The sequence below is a fragment of the Zootoca vivipara genome, chromosome 16 (genome assembly GCF_965207765.1).
Source record: "Zootoca vivipara chromosome 16, rZooViv2.hap1.1, whole genome shotgun sequence".
Classification (NCBI taxonomy): Eukaryota; Metazoa; Chordata; class Lepidosauria; order Squamata; family Lacertidae; genus Zootoca; species Zootoca vivipara.
In genome coordinates this window covers 11,294,840-11,318,890 of record NC_142599.1, presented here as the reverse complement: position 1 = coordinate 11,318,890, position 24,051 = coordinate 11,294,840, and the positions used below count along the sequence as shown (strand labels likewise).

The 24,051-nt window shown below is 42.5% G+C and overlaps 1 protein-coding gene across 3 annotated transcripts; it reads left to right on the top strand.

The window, feature by feature from the left end:
- Window positions 1–3,065: 3,065 nt before the first annotated feature.
- PGAM5 (PGAM family member 5, mitochondrial serine/threonine protein phosphatase) lies at window positions 3,066–23,314 on the top strand. 3 transcript variants are annotated; one of them, XM_035099328.3, is made up of 7 exons: window positions 3,066–3,614; window positions 11,630–11,808; window positions 14,740–14,865; window positions 16,362–16,450; window positions 17,103–17,236; window positions 22,009–22,204; window positions 22,703–23,314. In XM_035099328.3, exons 1-6 carry the CDS (start codon window positions 3,331–3,333, stop codon window positions 22,157–22,159), a joined length of 963 nt encoding a protein of 320 aa, XP_034955219.3. In that variant the 5' UTR covers window positions 3,066–3,330; the 3' UTR covers window positions 22,160–22,204; window positions 22,703–23,314. The 3 variants fall into 3 exon arrangements, with proteins under 3 accessions (XP_034955219.3, XP_088515587.1, XP_060125491.2); XM_088659461.1 differs by having other exon boundaries at window positions 3,098–3,614; window positions 17,106–17,236; XM_060269508.2 differs by having other exon boundaries at window positions 3,100–3,614; window positions 22,009–23,314.
- Window positions 23,315–24,051: the final 737 nt, after the last annotated feature.

The following is a 24,051-nucleotide window of genomic DNA, read 5'->3' as shown; positions in this document are numbered from 1 at the left end:
GGACTCAATACAAAGTGCTGGCATTAACCTTTAAGTCCGCCGCCACCTGGTGGCTAAACTGTATATGACACGAACTGCACAGACTCAGTTTGCCAGCCCAAAGTACTTTAACTAATTTGACAGCCTGCTGGATCAAAGAGCCATTTCTCTAGTCCTGCCTGCAGTGGCGAAATAGGTGCTTATGGGAAACTCGCAAGTAGGACCTGAGTGCAATAGCACTCTCCACACTTTTAATTTCAGGCAGCTGGGACTCTTCTTTTAAAGCCATCCAACTTGATGAGCATCATAGCATCCTGTGGCAGAGAGTTCCATAGCTTAACTAACTACGTGCCCTTTTGCCTGCCCTGAATCTTCCACCATTCAGCTTCATTGGAGTTTCTACTATTATGAAATAAAGAGAGAAACTTCTCTCTAACCACTTTCTTGCTTAATTTTATGCACCTCTATCACCTCTATCACCCAGGTGGCGCTGTGGGTTAAACCACTGAGCCTAAGGCTTGCCGATCAGAAGGTCGGCAGTTCGAATCCCTGTGACGGGGTGAGCTCCCGTTGCTTGGTCCCAGCTCCTGCCAACCTAGCAGTTCGAAAGCGCGTCAAAATGCAAATAGATAAATAGGAACCTCTGCAGCGGGAAGGTAAACGGCGTTTCCATGTGCTGCTCTGGTTTGCCAGAAGCGGCTTTGTCATGCTGGCCACATGACCTGGAAGCTATACACCGGCTCCCTCGGCCAATAATGCGAGATGAGCGCAGAACCCCAGAGTCGGTCACGACTGGACCTAATGGTCAGGGGTCCCTTTACCTTTACCTTTATCACCGAAAAGCCACAAATGTTACAACAGTGAACAGAACTGAGCACAGTACTGTTGGTGTAATTTGGGGGCGAAATTACATCAGGTAATTTACAAGCTTTATTTCTAAAACCCAGAGGCGCCAGCTTGCGAAGGTTATGTCATGCACGTGATGTCGGGAGAGTCAGGGGAGGGCTGGCCCCCACCTTAAAAATATTGAGGGGGTCCAAAAGGGCTCGGCCCCCAAGAGCCGGCGCCCTTGCTAAAACCAGAAGAACTGTGCTATAGGAGATTAGTTCACGGTGTACCAGCACCTCTTAAAGTTTATGTTGCTAGTGTGTTTTAAACTTGTCTTAAACACTTTATACTTTGAAGTGAACTGAGCAGGCAAGGAGTTTTCTTAACCAAGAAAACCAAGAAAAATTGACTACTGGGAAGCAGGGACGAATCTACACCGGTCGGTTATAGCGTTAAACATGTGTTATAAAAAGGTGACACCGGAGGGTGCTGTAGAACAGCAATCCTTTAACAATGGGAAATTGCTTTGAGAGCTACTGTATATTACATTGTTGTTTTTTACAGCATTTTTACAGATCAGTGTAGATCCAGCCCAGGAAAACTCTGGTGTTCTGCTGGAAAACTCTGCTGGAGCTGTGCATGCTCCACTGATCACACTGGTCGAAGTGTGGCGTAGTAGCAACAGCAGACGATGGGCCTAGGTTTAACAGGTTATGGGTCAACAGACTTCTACAAGTCTAACAAATATTGTATTCCAAGAGCAGTCACACTTCGTGTAAGGCCATTATGATATGGGCAGTCTTATTATCAATCACTTTTGTAATGATCCCTACCACAGAATTTATCTTCTCTGAAAAAATTACAGCTGCACATTGGGTCAGCATTTTCATTTAGCCATGAAAATTCCAAGTTGTGAAGTTCAGATTCTTTTGCCCCAATGTGCAGTACTTTACACTTGCTTACATTTCATCTTATTTGTTTTTTTAATTGCCCTTTCACCTACTTTGGAAATAATATTTTGGGGCTACCATATATACGCATATATATACACACATGGCAAATGAGGAGAAAGTACAAGATGGAGTTAATTGGCATTGAACTGCTAGAAGTACAGTCTGTGACCCTGCAATTGAAATACTTTTCAGAGCAGCAGCGATTGTAAACCTTTAAAACTCAAATAAGGCATGGAAACCTTTCTTAGCCCTGTGGATTGTTGAGTAAAGTCATGACAATTTAAAGTTGAGTAAAGTCATGGCAATTTAAAGTGGTCTGATATTGCCTTAAATGTATAGTGCTGATAAAGCCTAGAGAGAGGAATTGATTCTTTGAGGGTTTTTGTTGTTGTTGCTGGTTCTGCTTTTCGTGTGATTTTTTTATATTAGTTTTGCACTAACCATGCAGATCCACACGAAGCATTTAAATCACATTCAGTGCTCGTAATTTTCTGTGATACGCATTTAAAGCAGAGGATTTCTCTCAAAGAATCGTGTGAACTGTACTTAGGAATGCTATGCATTGCAGCTGTGAGGGGAGAAACTACAGTTCCCAAATATTATTCATGTTGTGTGCATTGCATGCATTTGAAACGCATGGCGTGGCTACGTTAAGTGTGTTTTGATGTACAGTATAGTACTGTACAGTAATTGCTTTAAACCTACAGTAACTTTGAGAAATGTCGCCCAGAAAACTCCTGTTAGGAGGGGGAAAGAGCAGATGCAAATAAAGCAAGCAAACACGCTGGTATAAATTCTTCGGGAAGTAGCTGAATGCTAACTTTTGTTTTTGAACAGTTGTTATTTTTATCTGCGAGCTGCCTCGAGTCCCGTCCGGGGAAAAAGGCGGCGTATAAAAGAAAAATATAATTTCAACAACTAGTATTTTCCTGACTTCGGTCCCCCCCCGGTCTTTTTCTCACGATTCGTTGGGGTGTGTGGGTGTTTTATTCTTTTTATCCTTTTTTATTTTGCTTTTCCAAAGTGTATATTCAGGTAAAACCGGTATTTGCGCTCTCCCACCCACCCACGCACCCACCCACCCCACCTTCATTTTGCATGCGCACATGACGTACGCGAGGCGAGGCGTTTGGTCCGTTTCCTTTATTCGATTAAAATAAAAGAAAAAGATTGGAGAACGAGTAATATAGTAGAATGAAAAAAGGAAACGCGCAAAAACAAGAGAGGTAAAGAGCGCGTGCGCGAGGAGGTTGGCGCCTCCCTCCCCTCCCGTTTCCTTCAGAAACGCTTTTCTCCTCAGGGACGGAGCAATCTTGTCCCACGCCGGGCACCGTCGACGGCGGGAGTCAGCTTGCCTGCCTGCCTGCCTGCCTGCCCGCCTCGGCAGAGCGGCGCTGTGAAGGGGGCGTGTGACGCCAGCTGCCGGCTGCTGCCTTTTCCTCCTGCTCCTTCCTCTCCTTCAGTCCGCCTTTCCTTCTCCGCTTATTTAGGCTCGGGCGCCGCTTTTCCGCGCCGCTTCCTCGCGCGCTTTCTTCTTCGTCGCCGCCTCTCTCCCACACTCCTTCCTTCCATGGCATTCAGGCGGGTTGTTGCGGTGGCCGCGGCCGCCGCTTGCGGTTTGGCAGGAGGCTCTGTCTTCTTCTCTGCGGTGCCTCTCGGGAAGCAGCAGCAGCAGCAGCAGCAGGTGGTGGGTAAAAGCTCCGGCGACGCCCCGGTTCCCCTACCTCCGTCCGCGGCTCCTCCTCCGGGGCTGCTGCTTCTGTCTTCGCCGGCCAACGCAGCCTCCTGCCCCGCCACGGCACCTGGCTGGCTGGAGAAGCCCAACTGCGGCTATTGGGATGACAACTGGGACAGGTAAAGCGAAGCATCTTCAGGTCTCTTTGCTGGAGGGGGGAAAATCCCAACCCCCCCAAAAAAGAAAACACCTCCCCCAAGGTAATAGGAGCAGGCCAAGGTGCCGTAAGTTGGCAATCCTTCAAAAGCACAGGAGCACTCCAGGCTGCTCTCTGTTGGCAACCCCCGCCCTCCATGGACTTCACCATCGTCGTATTTTAATCATTCGGTTGTTTTATTATTTATATAACGTGCTTTTCCCATCACCAGAAAAGAAAATGAAAGTGAAAAATGAAGCTGACTCTTCCCGATTGTCGGAAGAGTTGCAATTCCAGACGATTTCGTGGGTTTGCAGTGTTGCTAAAGTGGGGGGTGGGGGGTGGAGAGACTTACTCGGCCTTTGCTTTAAGGAGCTGCTGCCTCTTAATTACATGTATTTGAGGGCATGGAGTAGGGGATAGATCGTGTGCTTTGTAATATGTGTTTTGTGTTCTAAGGTTCTGGTATTTTAAGACATCGTGATACAGAAATACTTTGATAAATCAGAGTTGGTGGTACAACTTGATTGACTTTATCGTCTTTAGTACAGGGATGACAGACCATCATGTTAGTACAAAATATGGCTAGAAATCCCTCTTGGGGAATAAGGGAGAGACTTTTGTGAGTTGAAACTTGAGAACTTAGTCAAAAAGTGGAACATAAATCTGCTAAAATAAGGATTCTAAAAAGTCATTTACCGGTAGTCCATGCGTCTCAAAAAAAGTCAGGTAAATGTCTCCAGGAAGCTGCAAAGCCCAAAGGTAATGCATAACTCCTGGGAATGCTATCTGGAAACAAGTAGTTGTGACTTAAGAGCTAGGAATCCAAATAAAAGTAAATTGTTTAAATAGAATTTCTCCATTTTGAATGGGGCTTAGTTGATGAAACGTGCAGGTGAGTAAACAATTCTGCAGGAAAGATGTATGTTTTAAGTTAAGTGCCTGAACTTGTTGCAGCGGGCAATCTTCATTGTGGAGAGATGGGAAATCTCTCTCCGAATATACAACCCTTCCCTTCAGTACCTCTAATAAAGTACCTGTACAAGTTTTAAAATATCTGCCTAATTAAAGAAAAGCACATTCTTAACCTTAACACTTTGAGTAACTTTACTGAATTGCAATCTTGGAATGGATGATCTCCCTATTTTTCCTGGAGAGTTACACAGTCTATACACACGATCTGTTTCCTACCACATTTGACTCCCTGCTTGCCATTCTTAACATTGATTATAAGGCCCATATTCTCACCGGGAGAGAATCCCAATCAATTCAGTGACTGCAAAATGTTAAAAATACGTCAAAAAACAAACTTGTATTTTTTTACAAGCAGGCTTTTCTCCCAGCTTTTCAGTGTTTAGTTATGGTTGTACATTCTAATTTGCATTAGCGCTGTGGTGTAAACCACTGAGCCTAGGGCTTCCCGATCGGAAGGTCGGCTGTTCGAATCCCCACTCCCGTTGCTTGGTCCCAGCTCCTGCCAACCTAGCAGTTCGAAAGCATGTCAAAGTGCAAGTAGATAAATAGGTACTGCTCCGGTGGGAAGGTAAACAGCGTTTCCATGCGCTGTTCTGGACTAAGTGGCTTAGTCTTGCTGGCCACATGACCTGGAATAACTGTCTGCAGATAAACGTCAGTTCCCTCGGCCAGTAAAGCAAGATGAGCGCTGCAACCCCAGAGTCGTTCGCAACTGGGCTTAACTGTCAGGGGTCCTTTACCTTTACTGTACCTTTTTTACAGCACTAAATGGCTGTTGTTTTTCCTTCCTAACACCTTGAGTGACTAGAGGTAAATGTGATCCAGTGTATTTATTGCCAAACATTTATTCCATTGTATCTGGATGCTCAGGGTGCCCAGAAACCTGATGGTCACTTGTACTCAGCACTTGCTACCCCACCCACCTCTGTCTGGCAAGAAGTTTTATATTTTCAACTATTTCTGCCACAGGTCAATATTAATCCCTAGTTGTGGCTTGTATTGGCTCGAATGGTTTCTTACACAGCTTTAAACTACAGGCAGTGTTGAAATACACATGTATGTTACTGTGAATATGTGATTTAGACAGGCTTCTGGTAAATCTTGTGAGATGTGGTTGCTGAACTTATATACCGGTATGAGAACCACACTTGTACTTCTTGCCACTTCCCTATGTTCACCGTAAGAAATGTTGAGAAACTTAATAGGAGAAGTTGCATTCAGTCTACCGAGTTTATGAAAGCTTAATGTGAACAAACCCTAATGGATGTCTGCCCCTGAACTGGTATTTATGCTTCACCCTTGTTTGCTGAAGCATAGCTGTGCCTGGGGTGGAAAATGAAAATTGAGGAGTATACCCAGCAATTTTCAGCAGGATGTGGATTCATTCTCTTAATATCCAAGGAGGTTTAAATTGGTGATGAGTCAAAATTATTAATTCAGCAATCACATTGTTAATAAACTCAAAACACTTTACCAAGCCACAACAATGCGAATATAATTCCCCATTTAACATATTTAGGTGATTATGTTGACTCCTGGCAGTTTACGAGAGTCTTCTACGCCAGTATTGGATGTGAAAGGACATTTTAATAATTGGGGATAGAGAACCTTTGGAGAATCTTAAAATAATAGAAAGTTTCCTCATGAGATCAGGTATGTCTATTAAATAAAATATTTGAAAAGTTGTCAGAATGCATCTTTTCTCTCATTCTGATTAGTTGACCCTTGTGGTCCCTTCCAAATTTTTTTTTTTAAATTTTAAAAAAACCCTTTATTTCTTTCTTTTAAAAAACTACATAAAGAATCATCATATATAACCTAAATACAAAGTAACATAGGTACACAAAGAACGTGAAATGAAGTCAAAAGGAACGAATACAAAAGAGAAATATAGCTATAAATTAAATATACAGAAACTGAAAAATATATACACTATATATATATATATATATATATATATATATATATATATATATATATCTATCACTGGACATATCCAAGATAATGGAAAAAAAATGAAGGTAAAGGTAAAAACAGAAAAAAGAAAAAGAAAATATAAATAAAAGATAATAATATGCTTCCGATTGTGCTAAAAAAATGCTTCCGATTGTGGTCTCTTCCAACTTGAGAAGTTTATGATTCTATGATTCTGTATCCATATTACTTAAGCCATGTAACTCACCTACTGTATTAGCATAGGTGACTCAGAATTCCATGTAGGCAAGTAAGTGGTCTGCTTTCAGCACTGGTTGCAGAGGAAGGGATGTTCATCTTTCCCTTCTGTTCCTCCTTCATCAGCCTGTTTTGTAGAGGGCAGTTTTTCTTAGTCTGCTAAGAGGCTAGTATCCTGTGTTTCCATACTGGCTGTGGAAGAGAAGGCTTCCTTCATGTGTAGCCAGCATGGACGTGCAGGCTAGTAAACATTTTTGCAGGCTAGCAATTATTTGTGAAGTCTTTACAAGTCTTTACAAGACTGGGTTGCCATATTTCTTGATAAGCCATTTTTATTCTGATAACAATATGGTAGTGTTGCTTGGGCGCAAGATTTGAATCCTGTTTTCCAATTATACTTAGAGCAGAGTTGCAATTCATTTTTGCTGTTAGTTATCTTCAGTTGGAGTAATCCTTTCCAACCTGGTGCCAACCAGATGCTTTTAACTACAACTCCCTTCATGACCATTGCCGGTGCTGGCTGGGGCTGATGGTAGATGTAGTCTAAAACATCTGGAGAGTGCCAGGGTAGGGAAGGCTGAGCTAGAGGGAAGCGCTAAGCTTATATTTTTATTTAATTCCTTCCCAGATGGTTCTACCTCTGGTTTAATAACACTAAATTTGAGCAAAAGTCCTCCCATCTCCTAATTTTATAATGGCTTGGCAACGCAGATGTGTGCACAAATAAATGAGAGGCTTATTACGGATATGTCATTTGGTGACATCTGTTCAAACTTGGCTTATTCCCTTCCATGGCACAACATTGCAGTTTCTCAGCTGTACCCACCATGGAAAAAAACACTTGTCTGTCTCACACTTCAAAGTCTATACTATCTAGCTTTTCTTCAAAGTTGTTCTGAAAGCAGTGAATAGGTAAGCTCAGAACAGGTGCACAATCATGTGTCAGCTCATATGCTAGAATTGTAAACTTTGGTATTAATTTTTTGCCTTGCTAGCATGTTTGAATTTTTAGCATATTTAACTTTTATGCTGTGAACCACCCTGTGATCTTCAGATGAAAGACAGCATACAAATTTTATAAATAATATATATAACTAGTGGAATTCAGCCCGTTTAAAAACGGGCGCTAGAACGCTGCTCTCGTGCAGCGCCGGCATGGGACGGAGCTTCGGAGGTCTCCGAAGCCCCGTCTCATGCGGGAGGTGCGCGGCGAGGCAGCGGGGGGGGGGAGGAGCGCTTTTAAAGAAGAAGCGAGGCGGTGGGGGGGAGCACTTCTCCCCCCCCGCCTCACCGCGCACCTCCCGCATGAGACGGGGCTTCGGAGACCTTCTCCGAAACTCCGTCCCATGCCGGCGCTGCGTGCCGAGGCGGCGGGGGGGGAGGAGCGCTTCTCCGACCCACCCCGCCGCCTCACCGCACACCTCCCGCATGAGACGGGGCTTCGGAGAAGGTCTCCGAAGCCCCGTCCCATGTTGGCACTGCGTGGCGAGGCGGCGGGGGGGAGGAGCACTTCTCCCCCCGCCGCCTCGCCGCGCACCTCCTGCATGAGACGGGGCTTCGGAGAAGGTCTCCGAAGCCCCGTCCCATGCCGGCGCTGCGTGCCGAGGCGGCGGGGGGGGAGGAGCGCTTCTCCCCCCCGCCGCCTCGCCGCGCACCTCCCGCATGAGAGGCTTCGGAGAAGGTCTCCAAAGCTCCGTCCCATGCGAGCGCAGAGAGGGAGGGAAGTCTGCGGCCCCGCTGCTCCTCTCACAGGCCAGGGAGCGTTGTGAGGAGGAGGCGGCGGCGGACAAAGATGGCGGCATCGGGCTCTGGGAACGCGGCGGCGGCTGCGGGAGCCGGACCGGGCTCCTCAAAGGCGCCCTTCCTCCCCCCATTCACCTCCGCTGGCCTCCACACTCGCTTCCCGACGCGCTGTCTGGCTGGGAACGGCAGTTGGAGGAGACAGAGGGGTGGGGGGGAGGGCGCACGCGTGTGCGTTCTAAGTCTCTGGTCCAATCCCTGTGTCCCTGGGGCCCATGCGCAGTAGCCCAGGGACACACGGGAAAACTTGGACGCAGGGACACTTGCACTTTATTATATAGGATAAATGTTCCCTGAGAACTTTGCAGAGATGTTCATTGGACCGGTGTGATAGCAATGAACAATTAGTTATATTGCTTGCCAGGCCAATATTTTTCATTTTGAAACTTCAAGTTTCCCCATTTTTTTTTAATATTAATTTTTTTTAGAGCTCTTCAAAATTAATTAGCCAGGCCAATGGTCCATCTAATAAATATTGTCAACACTGATAGGCAGCAACTCTTCAGGGTTTCAGACTTGGACCTCCCTCCCTTCAGGGTTTCAGACTTGGACCTCCCTCCCCCCACACTATTTGGAGATACTGGGGATTGAACCTGGGACCTCCTGTATGCTTTTCTGCTGAGCTATGTATGGCCCTTCCCCAAAGTTGTGAAGGCCATACATCATATAGAATCATAGAATTCTATTCTATTCTCATAGCTGCCAAGTTATCCCTTTTTTTAAAGGGAAATTCCCTTATGCTGAATAGGCTTCCTCGTGAGAAAAGGGAAAACTTGGCAGCTATGTATTCTGTATCTCATACCTCTTATCTCATGGTTCTGCTTAAACTGATAAGTACTAAGATAACTTCTGTGTTGACTGGGACATGAGACTGTAAATGACTGTAAATGACTGTAAATAAACCAAAGGAAATATGTGGGGTGGGTACAGTTTTGGCTTGTTTCTAACATCCAGACTTTGGAATTGCATTAAGTGGTGCATGTAATTGCAGTTGTGCTAGTGGTATCGTGGAAACTAAGTTGTTCCTATTGTAGCAACTTCATCAAGTAGCAATAACATTTTTTTCCTTAAAAAAATCTGATTCAAACTGGGTCAAGCTAAATTGGGTTAGTTTCTTAAGCACCAAATCAGGGTCTGAATCGAATCTAGTGGTTGGTGCACACCCCTACAAAATATGTGAGAAGAGAAATACTTGGTGCTGCTATATTGCTGTTGCTAAATGTATTAATAGCATAAACATAATCAAAATGATGTATCAGTATTTAATGTGTTCTGTGTGATAGGGCTGTCTTATATAGACTTTCTTTTGTGCTGGTCCACTTTGTCTTCCAGAAGTTAAAACAACTCTTCTATAATATTCCAAAACTTTTTAAAAAAACACATTTGAGTACATAAGCTTATATTTACTGCCGAGAATTTCCCCTTTCATTTCTAAAAGCTGAGACAGCTGAGACAGCTGTGAGAAATCAGACATGCCTAAAGGAAAGAATGGGGAAATGTTCCAGATGGATGATGGGGAAAAACTACAATCTTGTACCCTGTTGGCAGAAAAGATCCAAAGATATTGGCTGAACTGGTGCATTAATGGACCAGTGAAAATACAGTAATAATTTCAGACACTGGAACGAAACTGAGAAACTTCGAATGGCTACTTCAGAAGATGTGTCTTGGTATAGAGCTGGTTCATGTACTAATGCAGTGGTTCCCAAACCCCTACCCACCACAGACCACTTAAAATTGCTGAGGATCTTGGCAGACCACTTAAGAAATTATCTGCCTGTTGTAGTGCACTGTGCTTAGATGCTCTATGTATTTTTACGCACAAATTGCAGACTCATGCCTCAGTTCTTTAGTACAGTCGTACCTCGGGTTACGACCACCTCGGTTTGCGAACAGTTCGGGTTACGAACTGCGCAAACCCGGAAGTGTTTTCGCCGCGCGCGTGTGCGATTTGCGCGAAAATCGCGCTTTGCGCATGCGCAAAATGGCGGCGCCCATCGCGCTCGGTTTGCGAACTATTCGGGTTACGAACTGCGATCCGGAACGGATCGCGTTCGTAACCCGAGGTATTACTGTATGTCTAAAAGTGTATCTTTGGGCACCAGTCATACCTCTAAATCTCTCATTGCACTAGACTCCCCAAGCTTTGCATTGCTGCCTTTTCTTTCTGACTTCACAAACTGCTACCAAACTGCCTTTCTCAATGGGTCGAAATGAGACATTATGGAGATGTTGAACTTCTTAATGAGGGATTGTGTGGGGGATATAATGTGAGAATTGTTACAGTGGTACCTCTGGTTACACACTTCTGGTTATGAATGCTTCAGGTTACGAGCTCCGCTAACCCAGAAGTAGCTGCTCCTGGTTGCGAACTTTGCCTCAGGATGCGAATGGAAATTGCGCACCAGAGGCGTGCACGCAGCAGGAAGCCCCATTAGCAAAAGCATGCCTCAGGATAGGAATGGTTTCAGCTTAAGAACGGATCTTCGGAACGAATTAAGTTCGTAACCAGAGGTACCACTGTAAATCTGAAGTTGATCTTGTCAAGCGAACACTTGGCACTGAAAAGGATGTTGTTGGGTCACTTCATTTGCATATCCAGCTATCTTATTATCTTAACATAGAGCTCTATGTACAGTGGTGCCTCGCTTAACGAATGCTGTGCTTAACGAAATTTCCGCTTAACGAAAGGATTTTTCGAGCGGAGGTTGCCTCGCTAGACGAATTCGTTTTACAAAAAATTCATCTAGCGAATTCAATTAATGCATTCCTATGGGCAAAAAAAATAAATAAAAAAAAATTCAATGCATTCCTGTGGGATTCGCTAGACGAATTTTTCGTTATAAGAAAAGACCCGTGGAACGAATTAAATTCGTCTAGCGAGGCACCACTGTATGTTGTTGGACTCCCCAATTCCCACGGGCCCCTGCCAGCATGACCAATGATCAGGAATTATGGGCATTGTAGTCAGACATCTGGTGAGCACTATGTTGGCTACCTCTGCCCCATCGTTTATTGATACAGAAAGATAAACTTCAAAATAATTTTCAGGAGAGAACCACTGGCTCTTATGAACCTGAAAAAGAAAAATGAAGAAACTGGGGAAGAGGAGGACTCATCTCATCTAGCCCACTACAAAGCAAAAGCTACCAGACACATATTCCTCATACGCCATTCTCAGTACAACACAGATGGGAACAGTGATAAAGAGAGAATTCTGACCAAGCTTGGTATGTATGACTGGCCCTTTCATACCTCAGAGCTGGGAGAGAAAGCAAACTTGTCAGTTTATTTACTGATTTGATTGCCGCTCAATCAAACAATCTCCAAGGTGGCTCACAACTCGTTAAAATGTGGGGTAGGGAAACTATTCAGTCACCCTTAGTACTTCGTGGCAGAGACCAGAGTGTTGTTATTTTTTCTTTTCTTTTTTCTTTTCTTTTTTCTCATTACAAATATACTTATAACATACAATTTACATAACATCTCCCCCCCCCTCCCTTTGGACTTCCCTCAACTTCCATTTCTGATTTATTATCCACATTATTATATTCTGCTATTTTCTACAAATAATCATATTTTTCCTTTTATTACATTATTTATTCCCTATCCATAAAGTTGTGAATGTTTATTTAAATCCTACCATCAAGTCAATGTTCTTTCTTTGTTTCTGCAAATATAGTATAAAGGGTTTCCCCTCTTCTTCAAAATCCCCATTGCCCTTTTCCTGAAGTCTGTCTGTCAGCTTTGCCAACTCTGCATAATTTATCAGTTTTTCTTGCCATTGTTCTTTTGTTGGAATTGCTCCAGTCTTCCAGTTCTGTGCTATCAATATTCTTGCCGCCGCCGTAGCATACATAAATAGTGTCCTTTTCTCTTTTGGCAGATCTTGTCCTAAAATACCCAACAGGAAGGCTTCTGGCTGCTTAACAAATGTTATTTTAAACATTTTTTTAAATTCATTGTATATCATTTCCCAGTATACCTTAACACTTTTACAATCCTACCACATATGATAAAAGGTCCCTTCAACCTTTTTGCACCTCCAACACTCCCTTTGTTCATTTTTATATATTTTGGCCAATTTCACCGGTGAGATATACAATCTATACATCATCTTCATATAATTTTCTTTTAACAATATATACAGTCCATAAATTTCAAATTTACTTTGCAAAGTTTTATCCAATCTTCGAATTGTATATTGTGACATATATCTTGCTCCCATTTGATCATAACTGATTTTACTTCCTCATCTTTTGTTTCCCATTCCAAGAGGATGTTGTACATCTTTTTTTTAGTAATTTTGAGTTCTCTTCTATTACCTCCTTTTGGAATTTAGAAACTGTATATAGAAAGCCTTTCTTATTGTCCTCTTTGAAAATATCTTTTAGCTGCCTATGGAAGATGTTCCTTTATATTCTTTCAATTTTAATTTCCTTTCCTGTTTTACTAACAATTCTCTATATGTCAGCCATTCTCCCTTTTTTCCAGTGTTTTTAGTGATAATGCCTCCATAGGTGATAACCATCAAGGTGTCTTAGGTTCTAATAGGTCTTTATATTTGTCCCACACCTTGAACAACACTCTCCTTATTATATGATTGTGGAATCCTTTGTGGATTTTTGTTTTTCCATACCATAAATAGGCATGCCATCCAAACCTGTTGTCATGTCCTTCCAAGTCTGTTATCTCTTCTTTGTCAAGTTTGATCCAATCTCGGATCCATATTAGGGTTGCAGCATCGTAATAAAATTTTAAATCTGGAAGTGAGAAACCACCTCTCTCTTTCACATCTGTATCTTATTTTTTATCCTCAGTTTTTCCCCATTCCAGATAAATCTTGAGATTTCTCTTTGCCATTCTTTGAAGCATGCATTCCCTGCTATTATTGGTATTGTCTGAAAGAGAAATAACGTTATTGGAAGTACATTCATTTTTATTGCTGCAATTCTTCCTAAAAGGGATAGACTCGTCCAATTCCATATTTCAAGATTTCTTTTAACTTCTAGCCAAACTTTTTCGTAATTGTCCTTATATATATATTGATATTTTTTGCTGTTAACCATATACCCAAAGACTTTATGATCTTCTATTCCTAGCCTTTCTGTTATTTCTTTCTTTTCCTGTTCTTTAAGATTTTTTAATATCATCTTGGTCTTACTTTTATTTAATTAAATCCTGCCACTTGCCCAAACTCTTGAATTTTTTCCATTACTTTAGGGAGAGAGCTTTTTGGATCTTCTACAGTGATTACCAAATCGTCTGCAAAGGCCTTCAGTTTATGTTTACTCTTAGAGTGTTGTTCTTAACAGGTAGATTATTTCCATTGTGAATTGGCATTTTTTAGGCATTACAAAGTTTTGTTGGTCAGCTGTGTAAATAAATAGTTGCAGTAGCTGTGTCATTTCATCTCCGTCTGTTGTCCAGCCTTTTCTGCCCCCAATGCCTTCTCTGCAATGCTGGAAGAGCAATATTTGGCTAGTTTGCTGTTGCAGTAAGGAGCACAGCCATGGGGGAGCTGGAAACATGATTTATTTCCCTCTTCTCCAATATGACTGGCTTTTCTGATGCACAGGAAAACTTTCTATTGCAGCATTTCTCTGTAGGTTCAATTGGTCTTGTCTATTAATCAAATCGCTAAGTCTAGTGGCTTTCAAATCCTTCTTTACCTTGCTTCTCATCCCTTTGCTCTTATTTGCCCATGGCCTGTACTTGACCACCCTAATCCATGTGAAGGTTTCCTATTCTTTGAGAAGATCCCACCCTTGCTGATTGGTATGCTTTGAACTGCCTCCCAGAATACCTGTATGTTGCCCCCCTTTCTTCAAAGCCCTCCTTTTCCATATAGTCTTTGGCTCAGCTCATCTCCTAGCAACTATTCCCGTCGCCAAGGCTGAAACAAATACATATATTTTCTTTACACTTGCCTACGCTATCCTTCCCTTCTACTTATTTATCCTCTGTTGAATTTTAGATTATAATGTTGTAATGCTATACATTTTATAATATATTTATATATACATATATATAACAATATTATTAAATAGTTCTACAAACAATGCAACCTTCTTTCTGATTAAACAATCCCATGATTAGCAAGGAGGCCCCAAATATGTCAAAGAGACACATTACAATTTATACATCACCTTAATTTTCAGGTCGGGAACAAGCTGAGTTGACAGGGCAAAGGCTTGCAAGCTTGGGACTGAAATTTGATAAAATTGTCCATTCTTCTATGACCAGAGCAACTGAAACAACCAACATCATCAGCAAGCATCTTCCTGGTGAGTGAATGCTCTTGTTGAATCATAAATCATAATTTGTTCTAAATAGACTGTGAGGGTTTAATAAACACAGAGTGGGCCATGCAGACTAAGCTGGGTGCATTCTTGAATCAAAGCATTGACATATGGTGCCTGATTAAGCCCTTGCATAGGCATTTTAGATGGGGAATTTTAGTTGGAATTGGGTTGGGTTTTTTTGTTCCTAAGTTTTATCTCTTCAGTCTGCCTTTATGTCATTAAAAAAGCAAACCACTACATTTGTGTGTTATGTGAATTGTTTGCCTGCCCTGGAATATTCTGATGAAGGCCTGTTAAATGTTTTTGATAAACACCTCCCATTTATTCCTAATATATTTACTGTTAATTTTAATTGTGTGAGAACCAATATTGACTGAAAAGTGGGAAATAACACATGGTGATTTGTTTAAGAGAACATTAGTACATAGAATAGTAGAAATGTATTGTACTGTTGGAAGAAACCACAAGGGTCATCTAGTGCAACCATGCAATGCAGGAATCTTTTGCTCAACATGGGGCTTGAACACACGACCCTGAAATTAAGTCTTATGGTCTACCGACTGAACTACCAAGGTGTTGCTGCAGAGGTTTGCCGAAATTCTTTCCTCTGTGTTAGTGGTGGGGAACCACTCTGATCCCCCATGTCTGGATGTCCTGAGATAAGAGCGCAGGTGCACTGGGTTACCATAGCAACAGAGCAAGCCCAAGTGTATGACTTGCTGAGTCGTTCACCCTTCCATTGGTTCAGGAGATATGCCTTTGAGTAGAGACGGGTATAATAGTCACTGGGGCATTGCTTTCATTATGTGATGTCTTCTCTAGTCCTGTTGCGCCTGTCCTGATATTGTCATGTTTGCTGTCAAGGTCTGACTGAATCTGTGAGAGTTGGGGGAAGAGGTTGTGGGGTTTACACAGCAGCGTTAGCAACATGGTGATCGTGTTTGTGGGTCTGTACACATGTATCTTTATGTCAAGGACCAGAAGAACTGTACATAGTAGGTAGTAGTGCTTAGCTTTGTCTTGTGTCTGGAGACAATAAACTCTCTGTTACTTTGAACTGAGTGGGAGGTGTTTTTCCCTTAACTTGGATTTCTAGAAGAAACTGACTGCTGGGAGCAGGAATTCTCTGAAGACTCTGCTGAGGGCTGCACATACTCTGCTGATACAGCACACTGGTTGAGATGTGAACTACCAATTGACTTCCACAAGTCACCAACAAGACCCTTTCTCTTAATCTCTGTCTCTTGACATGGTGCATGTTACTTGTACAAGGAGTACATTCTAGCACAAAAACCTTCAGACCATGCACTATTCTTCCTTGCTTGTCATAACACGAGTTTATAACCAGGGTATTAAAAGATTGGCTGCACCTTTGATATGCTAACTTACTTTGTATAGATGCAGATCTAGAGTTTAATGTCAGAGATGGCCCTGGAGAAAAGACTCTGAAATGCATGTCTTCACTTTTCTTCCCCCAGGGGTGAAGAAATCGAGCACTGACCTTCTGCGTGAAGGAGCTCCAATTGAACCAAATCCTCCTAGTTCCCACTGGAAGCCAGAAGCTGTGGTAAGAATTTTGTATAAGCAATTGCCTTAATGTTGTGTAATCTTTGGCTTTACTTGTAGCAATGTAGACCAGTTTCATCAGGTTTCTTCTGTCTGCTATTCCACCCAAAGCGGCACATGCTGATTAACAGAATATTTTATTAAACTAGAATATTTTCATCCAACAGCAAAAGGAATTAACATTTCAGTATATCACTAGGGAGAGAATTCTAAAGAATGGGAGCCATAACAGCAAGGTCCTACCTTTTTTCTTTAATCATTCTGAACTCGGTGAATGAGGAAACACAGAACAAAGCCCAGTTTAATGACCTAATATATAGGATGATGCACAGTTAGTAGCACCTCCTATAAGTTATCCAGTGTGCAGGCCACATAGAGTTTAAAAGGCAAGACCCTGCACAGTGAGTTGGGTCCAGAAGAGGTATGTTCTGTGCAGTCCATTTCTATTGATAAGATGGGCTTCAGATGGTGGAGAAAAATAGCTTTCAGTAGGGCAGTAATCCCAGCAGGTTATTGAGGTTGGATAATGACCCCTGTATCTTGATCAGAAATGTAAAAATCCTTTTCTGTAGCCAACACTGATTGTAAGTTAAAGATGAAAAGTTTGTGCATGTTTAAATATATACATCAATAACTAATTATCTGCCTTTTAGCAGTATTACGAAGATGGGGCTCGGATTGAAGCTGCCTTCCGAAACTACATTCATAGGGCTGATGTAAAGCAGGAAGAGGATAGCTATGAAATCTATGTCTGTCATGCTAATGTCATTCGTTACATAGTTTGCAGGTAAGTATGGCATTGAAACAAACTGGTGGGTATGGGAAACCTTCTGAAATAGTTTAGATTGGCTCTTCATGGCCAAAACAATGTGCTAACCCTCAACTTAAGCAATCAAATGCATTTAGCGGTTCTGAGTTATTTAGAGAGGGTGTGTGCACAGTAAAATGAGCAGCTGTCCTGAGAGCATATGACTGCCAGATTAACTTGAAGCTTTGCTCTAATCCCTATTTTTGAGTAGGGGATTTAAAAACAAATAGACCTTCCATACTAAACGTATTATGAAATTTAGAAATGGAAAAATGAGAATGCAGCTTATCTATTGCTCTGCTTGCAGAACTTCCAAATCCTGGACCAAAGTTTGGGTTAGCAAAACAAATTACTACTTAAATCCAAAGTAACTGTCTAGCAGGTCTTCTGCCCCCGAGCTGTGAAACTGGATTTCCCTTCTGGTATCAAATAAATGTTTTGAGAGATGTACTGTTGTCCCTCATGTTACATCCTGCTGAACTCTACCATTTTTGGTTGCATCTTCTAAGGCAGTGTAACCTTGGTTTCTTTGAACTGTGCTGAAGACCTATTTGGGTTGAAATAAAGAGATGCTGAATTTAGGCTAAGTGCAGCATGAGAACAGAACATACAGGCTTAAGCATCCATAACTAAAGTGCACTTAGCCTGCACTGGATACTTGGGCTTTAATTGCTGAAGTTTGAGCTCCCTGGAATCAATTACAGTCATACCTTGGTTTTCAAACAGAATGCTTTCCGGAAGTCCGTTCGACTTCCGAGATATTCGGAAACAAAGGCGGGGCTTCCAATTGGCTGCAGGGAATCGGAAGCTGCGGAAGCCACACCATAAGTTTGGCTTCCAAGGCAAAGTTCGCAAACCGGAATACCTACTTCTGCGTTTGCAGTGTTTGAGTTCCAGGTTGTTTGTGAACTAAGCTGTTTGAAAACCAAGGTACAACTGTACCATCCAAACTCATGATATTTAGGTGCCTACTGAAGAAATTTTTGTTTAAGAAGGATTTGGCCCAGTCATGTATGGAATATCAATATTTTATATCTGAAAATGTAGGTTTGCTGCTTTTTTTCGTAGGGATGATTTTACTGTTTTTAGAGCTTGTTGAATTTATTTTTAGAGATTATGTTTTTATCTTTTTCACCACCTTGATGGCTTTATGCTATGAAGCAATTAATTATCTATTCACAGGTTCCATTGGGGGTGGTGTGTGCTCAGAATGGGTTTGCTATCCAGGAGGAGTGGTTGAAAATGTGTGCAGTGGTAGTTTTCTGGGAGGCTTAAAACATTTCTGGGAGACATGGAGCCCAGTATGCCATCCATATATTAGAGGAATTGAACATTATGAGCTCATAAAGTTGAGTATGATCAGAATTGCTTTGTTTGTGTAGGCAAGAAACATTAGGTAGGAATAGCTAGTATGAGATTAAATATTCCATCACAGCTCAACTATTTTGAGCTGGACTATCGTGTTGCAAGCCTCATGCGCCCATCTGCATTTGTTTAACAGTGTACTGCAAACAAGTAAGAAATGAGCTGGCAGTCAACATTGCAAAAGCAAATGAGACCTGAAATCTCAAAAGTTGATAAGATCACCTTCTTCTGGATAGGGATCTGCCCTAAGGGATGCCATATCATGTAGTGCAAGCCTGATAAGAGGCTGACCCTGTTCCTACAACCTTCCACATTGAAACATGACTACTGCCACATAGAGAGGTTAAAAGCCTTCTTAGTTGCATATTAAAACCTAGGGTGTTTGCTGACCTTTCGCTAGATTATAACCTCCATAACAACCTCTTGTGTAGCTTCCCTTTAATATTTAATATCCTGTCTATATTAGTACACATCTGTTACCTTACATTTCTAATAGAGTGTGACATGTGTGCTTGTGCTGGCTAACTAGATTAACAGTGCAAGTCATAACGAGTAGTTTATGTATGAACCATATTTCAGTGTATGTAGAAACAGATGGTACGTTAAGCTCTTTGTATGGTTTCAGAGTTGTACTGATGTCTTTCTGCTGAAATTCTAACTATCAAGCTATGCCAACATCTGTTCATTTTTTGAAAGAGTGATTTGTACTTGAAACCATTGTAGTAACTGACTTGCAAAAGATGGACACGGTTGTTGGACTTGAGGCAAGATGGTTCTATATTACACTAACTTAAAAGAACAGTTTTACTTTAGTTTCTGGGACTACTGTTCAACTTAATGTATCTCTTTGGAATTCAGCTCAAAGGAAAGGAAAGATCATGCAGTTCTGCCTCCTTCTTCAAAATTGTACACACTCATTTAAGTATTTATAGCCTGTACCTCTTAAAGCAATGAACCTTGTCTTTCCCCCTCCCACATTTCACCATTTATACAATCCCAAATGTTTGTTTTAATTTTGAAATTTAACAAATGTTACATGGGCACAATGAAATTCCATTTTTTACATTTCTGAAATTACATATTGGTCTATGGTAGGACTTGTCTCCTGTGCACATAAACACCTCTCTCATTTGATATTGTTTCACATAAGAAGGTTTGCTGACTACATTGTAACTTTGTTTGTCCTAAGGTATCACCTGGTCAGTGTTTTTTTAAATAAATGTAATGGACACAGATTTTATCATTGTGTTATAAGAAGACTAAAGGTACAGGGACCCCTGACCGTTAGGTCTAGTCGCAGACGACTCTGGGGTTGCGGCGCTCATCTCGCTTTACTGGCCGAGGGAGCCGGTGTACAGCTTCCAGGTCATGTGGCCAGCATGACTAAGCCGCTTCTGGCGAACCAGAGCAGCGCACAGAAATGCCGTTTACCTTCCTGCTGGAGCGGTACCTATTTATCCACTTGCACTTTGATGTGCTTTCGAACTGCTAGGTTGGCAGGAGCAGGGACCGAGCAATGGGGGCTCACCCTGTTGCGGGGATTCGAACCACCCACCTTCTGATCGGCAAGCCCTAGACTTTGTGGTTTAACCCATAGGGCGGTTTAACCCATAGCACCACCCACGTCCCACTAGATAACTAGAAGACTAGATAACTTTAAATCTTCATCTGACCTTTCATTGCAAAATCACAAATTACCTCCCCAGAGTATATTTTTCTTCCACATTTACAATTAATAGGCAAAATAGCTTAGCCCGCCTTCTTACTGTGTGTGCTAGGTATTTTTTTGAACGTATTGGGCCTCTAAATCCAAGTAGGATTTTACTAATTGCTGGAAACCACAGGACAGGAGAGAGTTCTTGTGCTCAGATCCTGCTTGCTGGTTTCCCACAGGCATCTGGTTGGCCACTGTGAGAACAGGACACTGGTCTAGGTGGGCCATTGGCCTGATCTAGCAGACTTCTGTTCTTATGCTATCTCTGAGATCAGTTCCACTGATCCTCGTGGTGATTTGTTATTTCCATCAGCTGTCTCTACTTCCTGCCTGGAAGTGATAATCTCATACAATGCAAAAGCCAAAAGGGCCTTTTGCTTGGAATAAGTTTGCCTTATGAATTGGGTTTGAGTCACTAGATGGTGAGGGTGGGTGAACCAACCTTGGAGATGAGGGATAGGTAAGCTGGCTTCACCTTTGTGTGATGCCTCTGGAAACTTATCTATGGACTTGCTGGGTGAAGTTTAAAATCCCTCTGTAAGCCTAAAAATGAAAATGAAAAATATCAAGTTGGCCCTGGCTGCCGATTAGGAAGCCCACTGGGAGCCTCAGGTTGAAGTTGGAACCCTTGATACTGAAGTGCAGTTCAGTGGATGGCCTTGTGCTCTGTACTGTAGAATCCCAGGGTGTGGTACAGAACAGGTTGCATTAATTTGCCTTTTATAGGAATTTCATTCCCATGTACCTGCAACTTGCAAAGTGCTATGGTGAATTGTAAAGGTAAAGGGGCCCCTGACCATCAGGTCCAGTCGTGTCTGACTCTGGGGTTGCGGCGCTCATCTTGCTCTATAGGCCGAGGGAGGCGGCGTTTGTCCACAGACCGCTTCCGGGTCATGTGGCCAGCATGACAAAGCTGCTTCTGGTGAATCAGAGCAGTGCACGGAAACGCCATTTACCTTCCCGCTAGAGCGGTCCCTAATTATCTACTTGCACTTTGATGTGCTTTCGAACTGCTAGGTGGGCAGGAGCTGGGACCGAGCAACGGGAGCTCACCCCGTTGCAGGGATTCGAACCGCCGACCTTCTGATCAGCAAGCCCTAGACTCTGGGGTTTAACCCACAGCGCCACCTGGGTCCCTTTGCAACTTGCAAAGTGCTATGGTGAATTGTAGGAATGTTAATCAGTTTTGGATAACTCCTGAGGCAAAGCAAGGTTCCCTGGAGGGGATTTTTAGTTTGTTAAGAGTAAGGTGGGATCTGTACAAGGCAGCACATGTTGAAGCAGGGATGTCAGCAAGTTAGCCATCAAAAGCAAGCACCAGGCAGATGTTTGCCGAAAGTGAAAGGAATATCTCTAAGCTTACTGTAATGCCAAGTGTGTAGGGTGGAAGCATGAGGGCAGAAGGACTCCATTGTGACTGAGACTTCAGGTTTGTAATCAGAAGAATTTTACTGTACTTGCAATGTCATTTATTTCTGTAAAAAGTAAAAAAAAACACAACCTACACCTTTTTAATTTCTCAATTGCAAAGGGTAGGAGAGTTTCTGTTCTGAATTTGCTATCGTGTATATATTGCAGCTGAAATGCTAATGTGTTTATGCAAAAAGAACAGTGAAAAGAAGCACAGCTCATTTCAAAATGTTGAAGTAACTGCTTTCCTTATCTTTTTCAGAGCTTTACAATTTCCTCCCGAAGGTTGGCTTCGGATATCCCTCAACAATGGCAGCATCACCCACTTGGTCATCCGCCCTAGTGGCAAAGTGGCGCTTCGATTGCTCGGTGACACAGGCTTTATGCCTCCTGAGAAAATCACACGCACCTGAGTGGGCCTTTGCTGGTGCCGCTGTGGTGTACAAGGTTATGGCTTGGTAGGAAATTGCGTTTCACAGTGTACTCGGTGAATGCCTACTCTTTCTCCCACTTCATTTATCTGTAAATAGAAGGGCTGTTCAGCACTGCTGTGTTCATGGTGCATTTGGCACATTCCACAAAGTACTTCTGCAGTACAGTCTCCTGCACCATTAAAATGAATGGAGACTTTACAGTTGTACTTAATGAATGAACCTAAAACCAGAGAATCTACATACTTAACTCATGTGAGGGTGCCACTTCCCTGGCTGCAACAGGAAAGGTTCCCAGGCTTCTTACCAAAGCATATTGCTGTGTGTAGAGATGATCCCCCCCCCTCTCTTCTGTGGAAAGAGGATATAGAAATACCACAGGATTAGAAAGCAATTCTTTTCTTTGGTAATCGGCAAAATTATTTTTGCTAGATCAGTAAGAGGGGGGTGGGGCAGAGCGGTTTCAGCAACTACAATTGTGGCTGAGTTTTCATAACAATAATTTAGCTCCCTGTGTTACTTTAGAGCAAAGGTTGGAAACTGAAGATGTTCCAAAGGCATGTATTAGAGGGATGGTGCCATACACACCAGTTGGCGGGAACAAAGGAGTAGAATATGATGCTGCAATGGCTGCTTGAAGAGCCTTTCTCACGATGGTATCCAAGGTGAAGAGAAACTATCTAAAAGGAGACTGGACTTTATTCTTTTCTTCTTGCCCTTCAATATCACATGATTGTTCTCATATGAAAATGAGTTTTCCCGTTTGCTTTACAAATGCCCCTCTCACACAATTAGTGTAAAAGTCTAAATTGAATCATTCCCCAAGGCCTGGACTTATTAGCAGTAGTTGTGGTTACATGTAATTTGTCATTATTCCCATTGAGGCAAAGTACACCTGAGGACATGGGTGCTAAACTAAATTTAGAAGTGAGCCTCATCCTTACCGCCCCCAAGAGCATAGCCTGCACTATTTCTTCAGCATGCTTAGTTGTCTTATAATGTATCAAAACTACTTTTTGAAATGGAATCTGCTGTTGGTGAAATGCTACCTGGAAAAAGGTGGTGGTCTGTCTTTCAATCAATGCAAACAAAGTTATCTTTGTAAAATATCTGCAAATATAGTTTTTTTAACTTTCACAAGGCTTCCTTGAAATTAAGAGTTGCTAAAATAGCAGTGGTTATTTTCTCTTCAGGCAAATAATGCTCCAACAATTGACCTCTTAGCATTTATAGGTTGGTTTTTAGTCTTGTTTCTGGTGCTGTATATGCATGATTTTGCAAATGGAATAAGTTCTAAGTGTGTGTGGTACATCTGAAGGGGTGACTCTCATAGCTTTTACCAAAAGCCCTGAATTTAGAGTCCTTTTCAGTGCAGCAGTGGGAACGGGAAGTGGTGACGGCACCGATGGAGCACGCCCAAGGGGAGCTGCATGGCGATCTCGCCGCAGGCTTGGCACTGTGGAGCCCCTTCCCTGCCCATGGGGATCCTTGCACACCCCTGGCCCCATGGCTGCCGCTGCCCAGGCACTGCTGCTGCTCCTGGCTGCTCCATTCTGCAGCACCAGGTACAGGGCCCCCACTGTTCTTGTTTATTTCTCCTGTTTTGTGTTGTATGTAGGAATGTGCAGACAATACCATCACTAAGGAACTATAAGTAGCAGTTAGCGTAAGCACTTTGCTGTATCAGACCAAACTAGTCCAGCATTTTCTCACAGCAGACAGACATGAAGGCAATGACACTCTTCCACTCATAACAAGCAGCTGGCGGTAGCTACCTTCAAACGTGGTGGGTATACGGGCATTACGACTAGTAGCTGTTGAGAGTCCTATCCTCTATGAATTGAGTGCAAGTTTATTATTTTTGAAGCCTGATT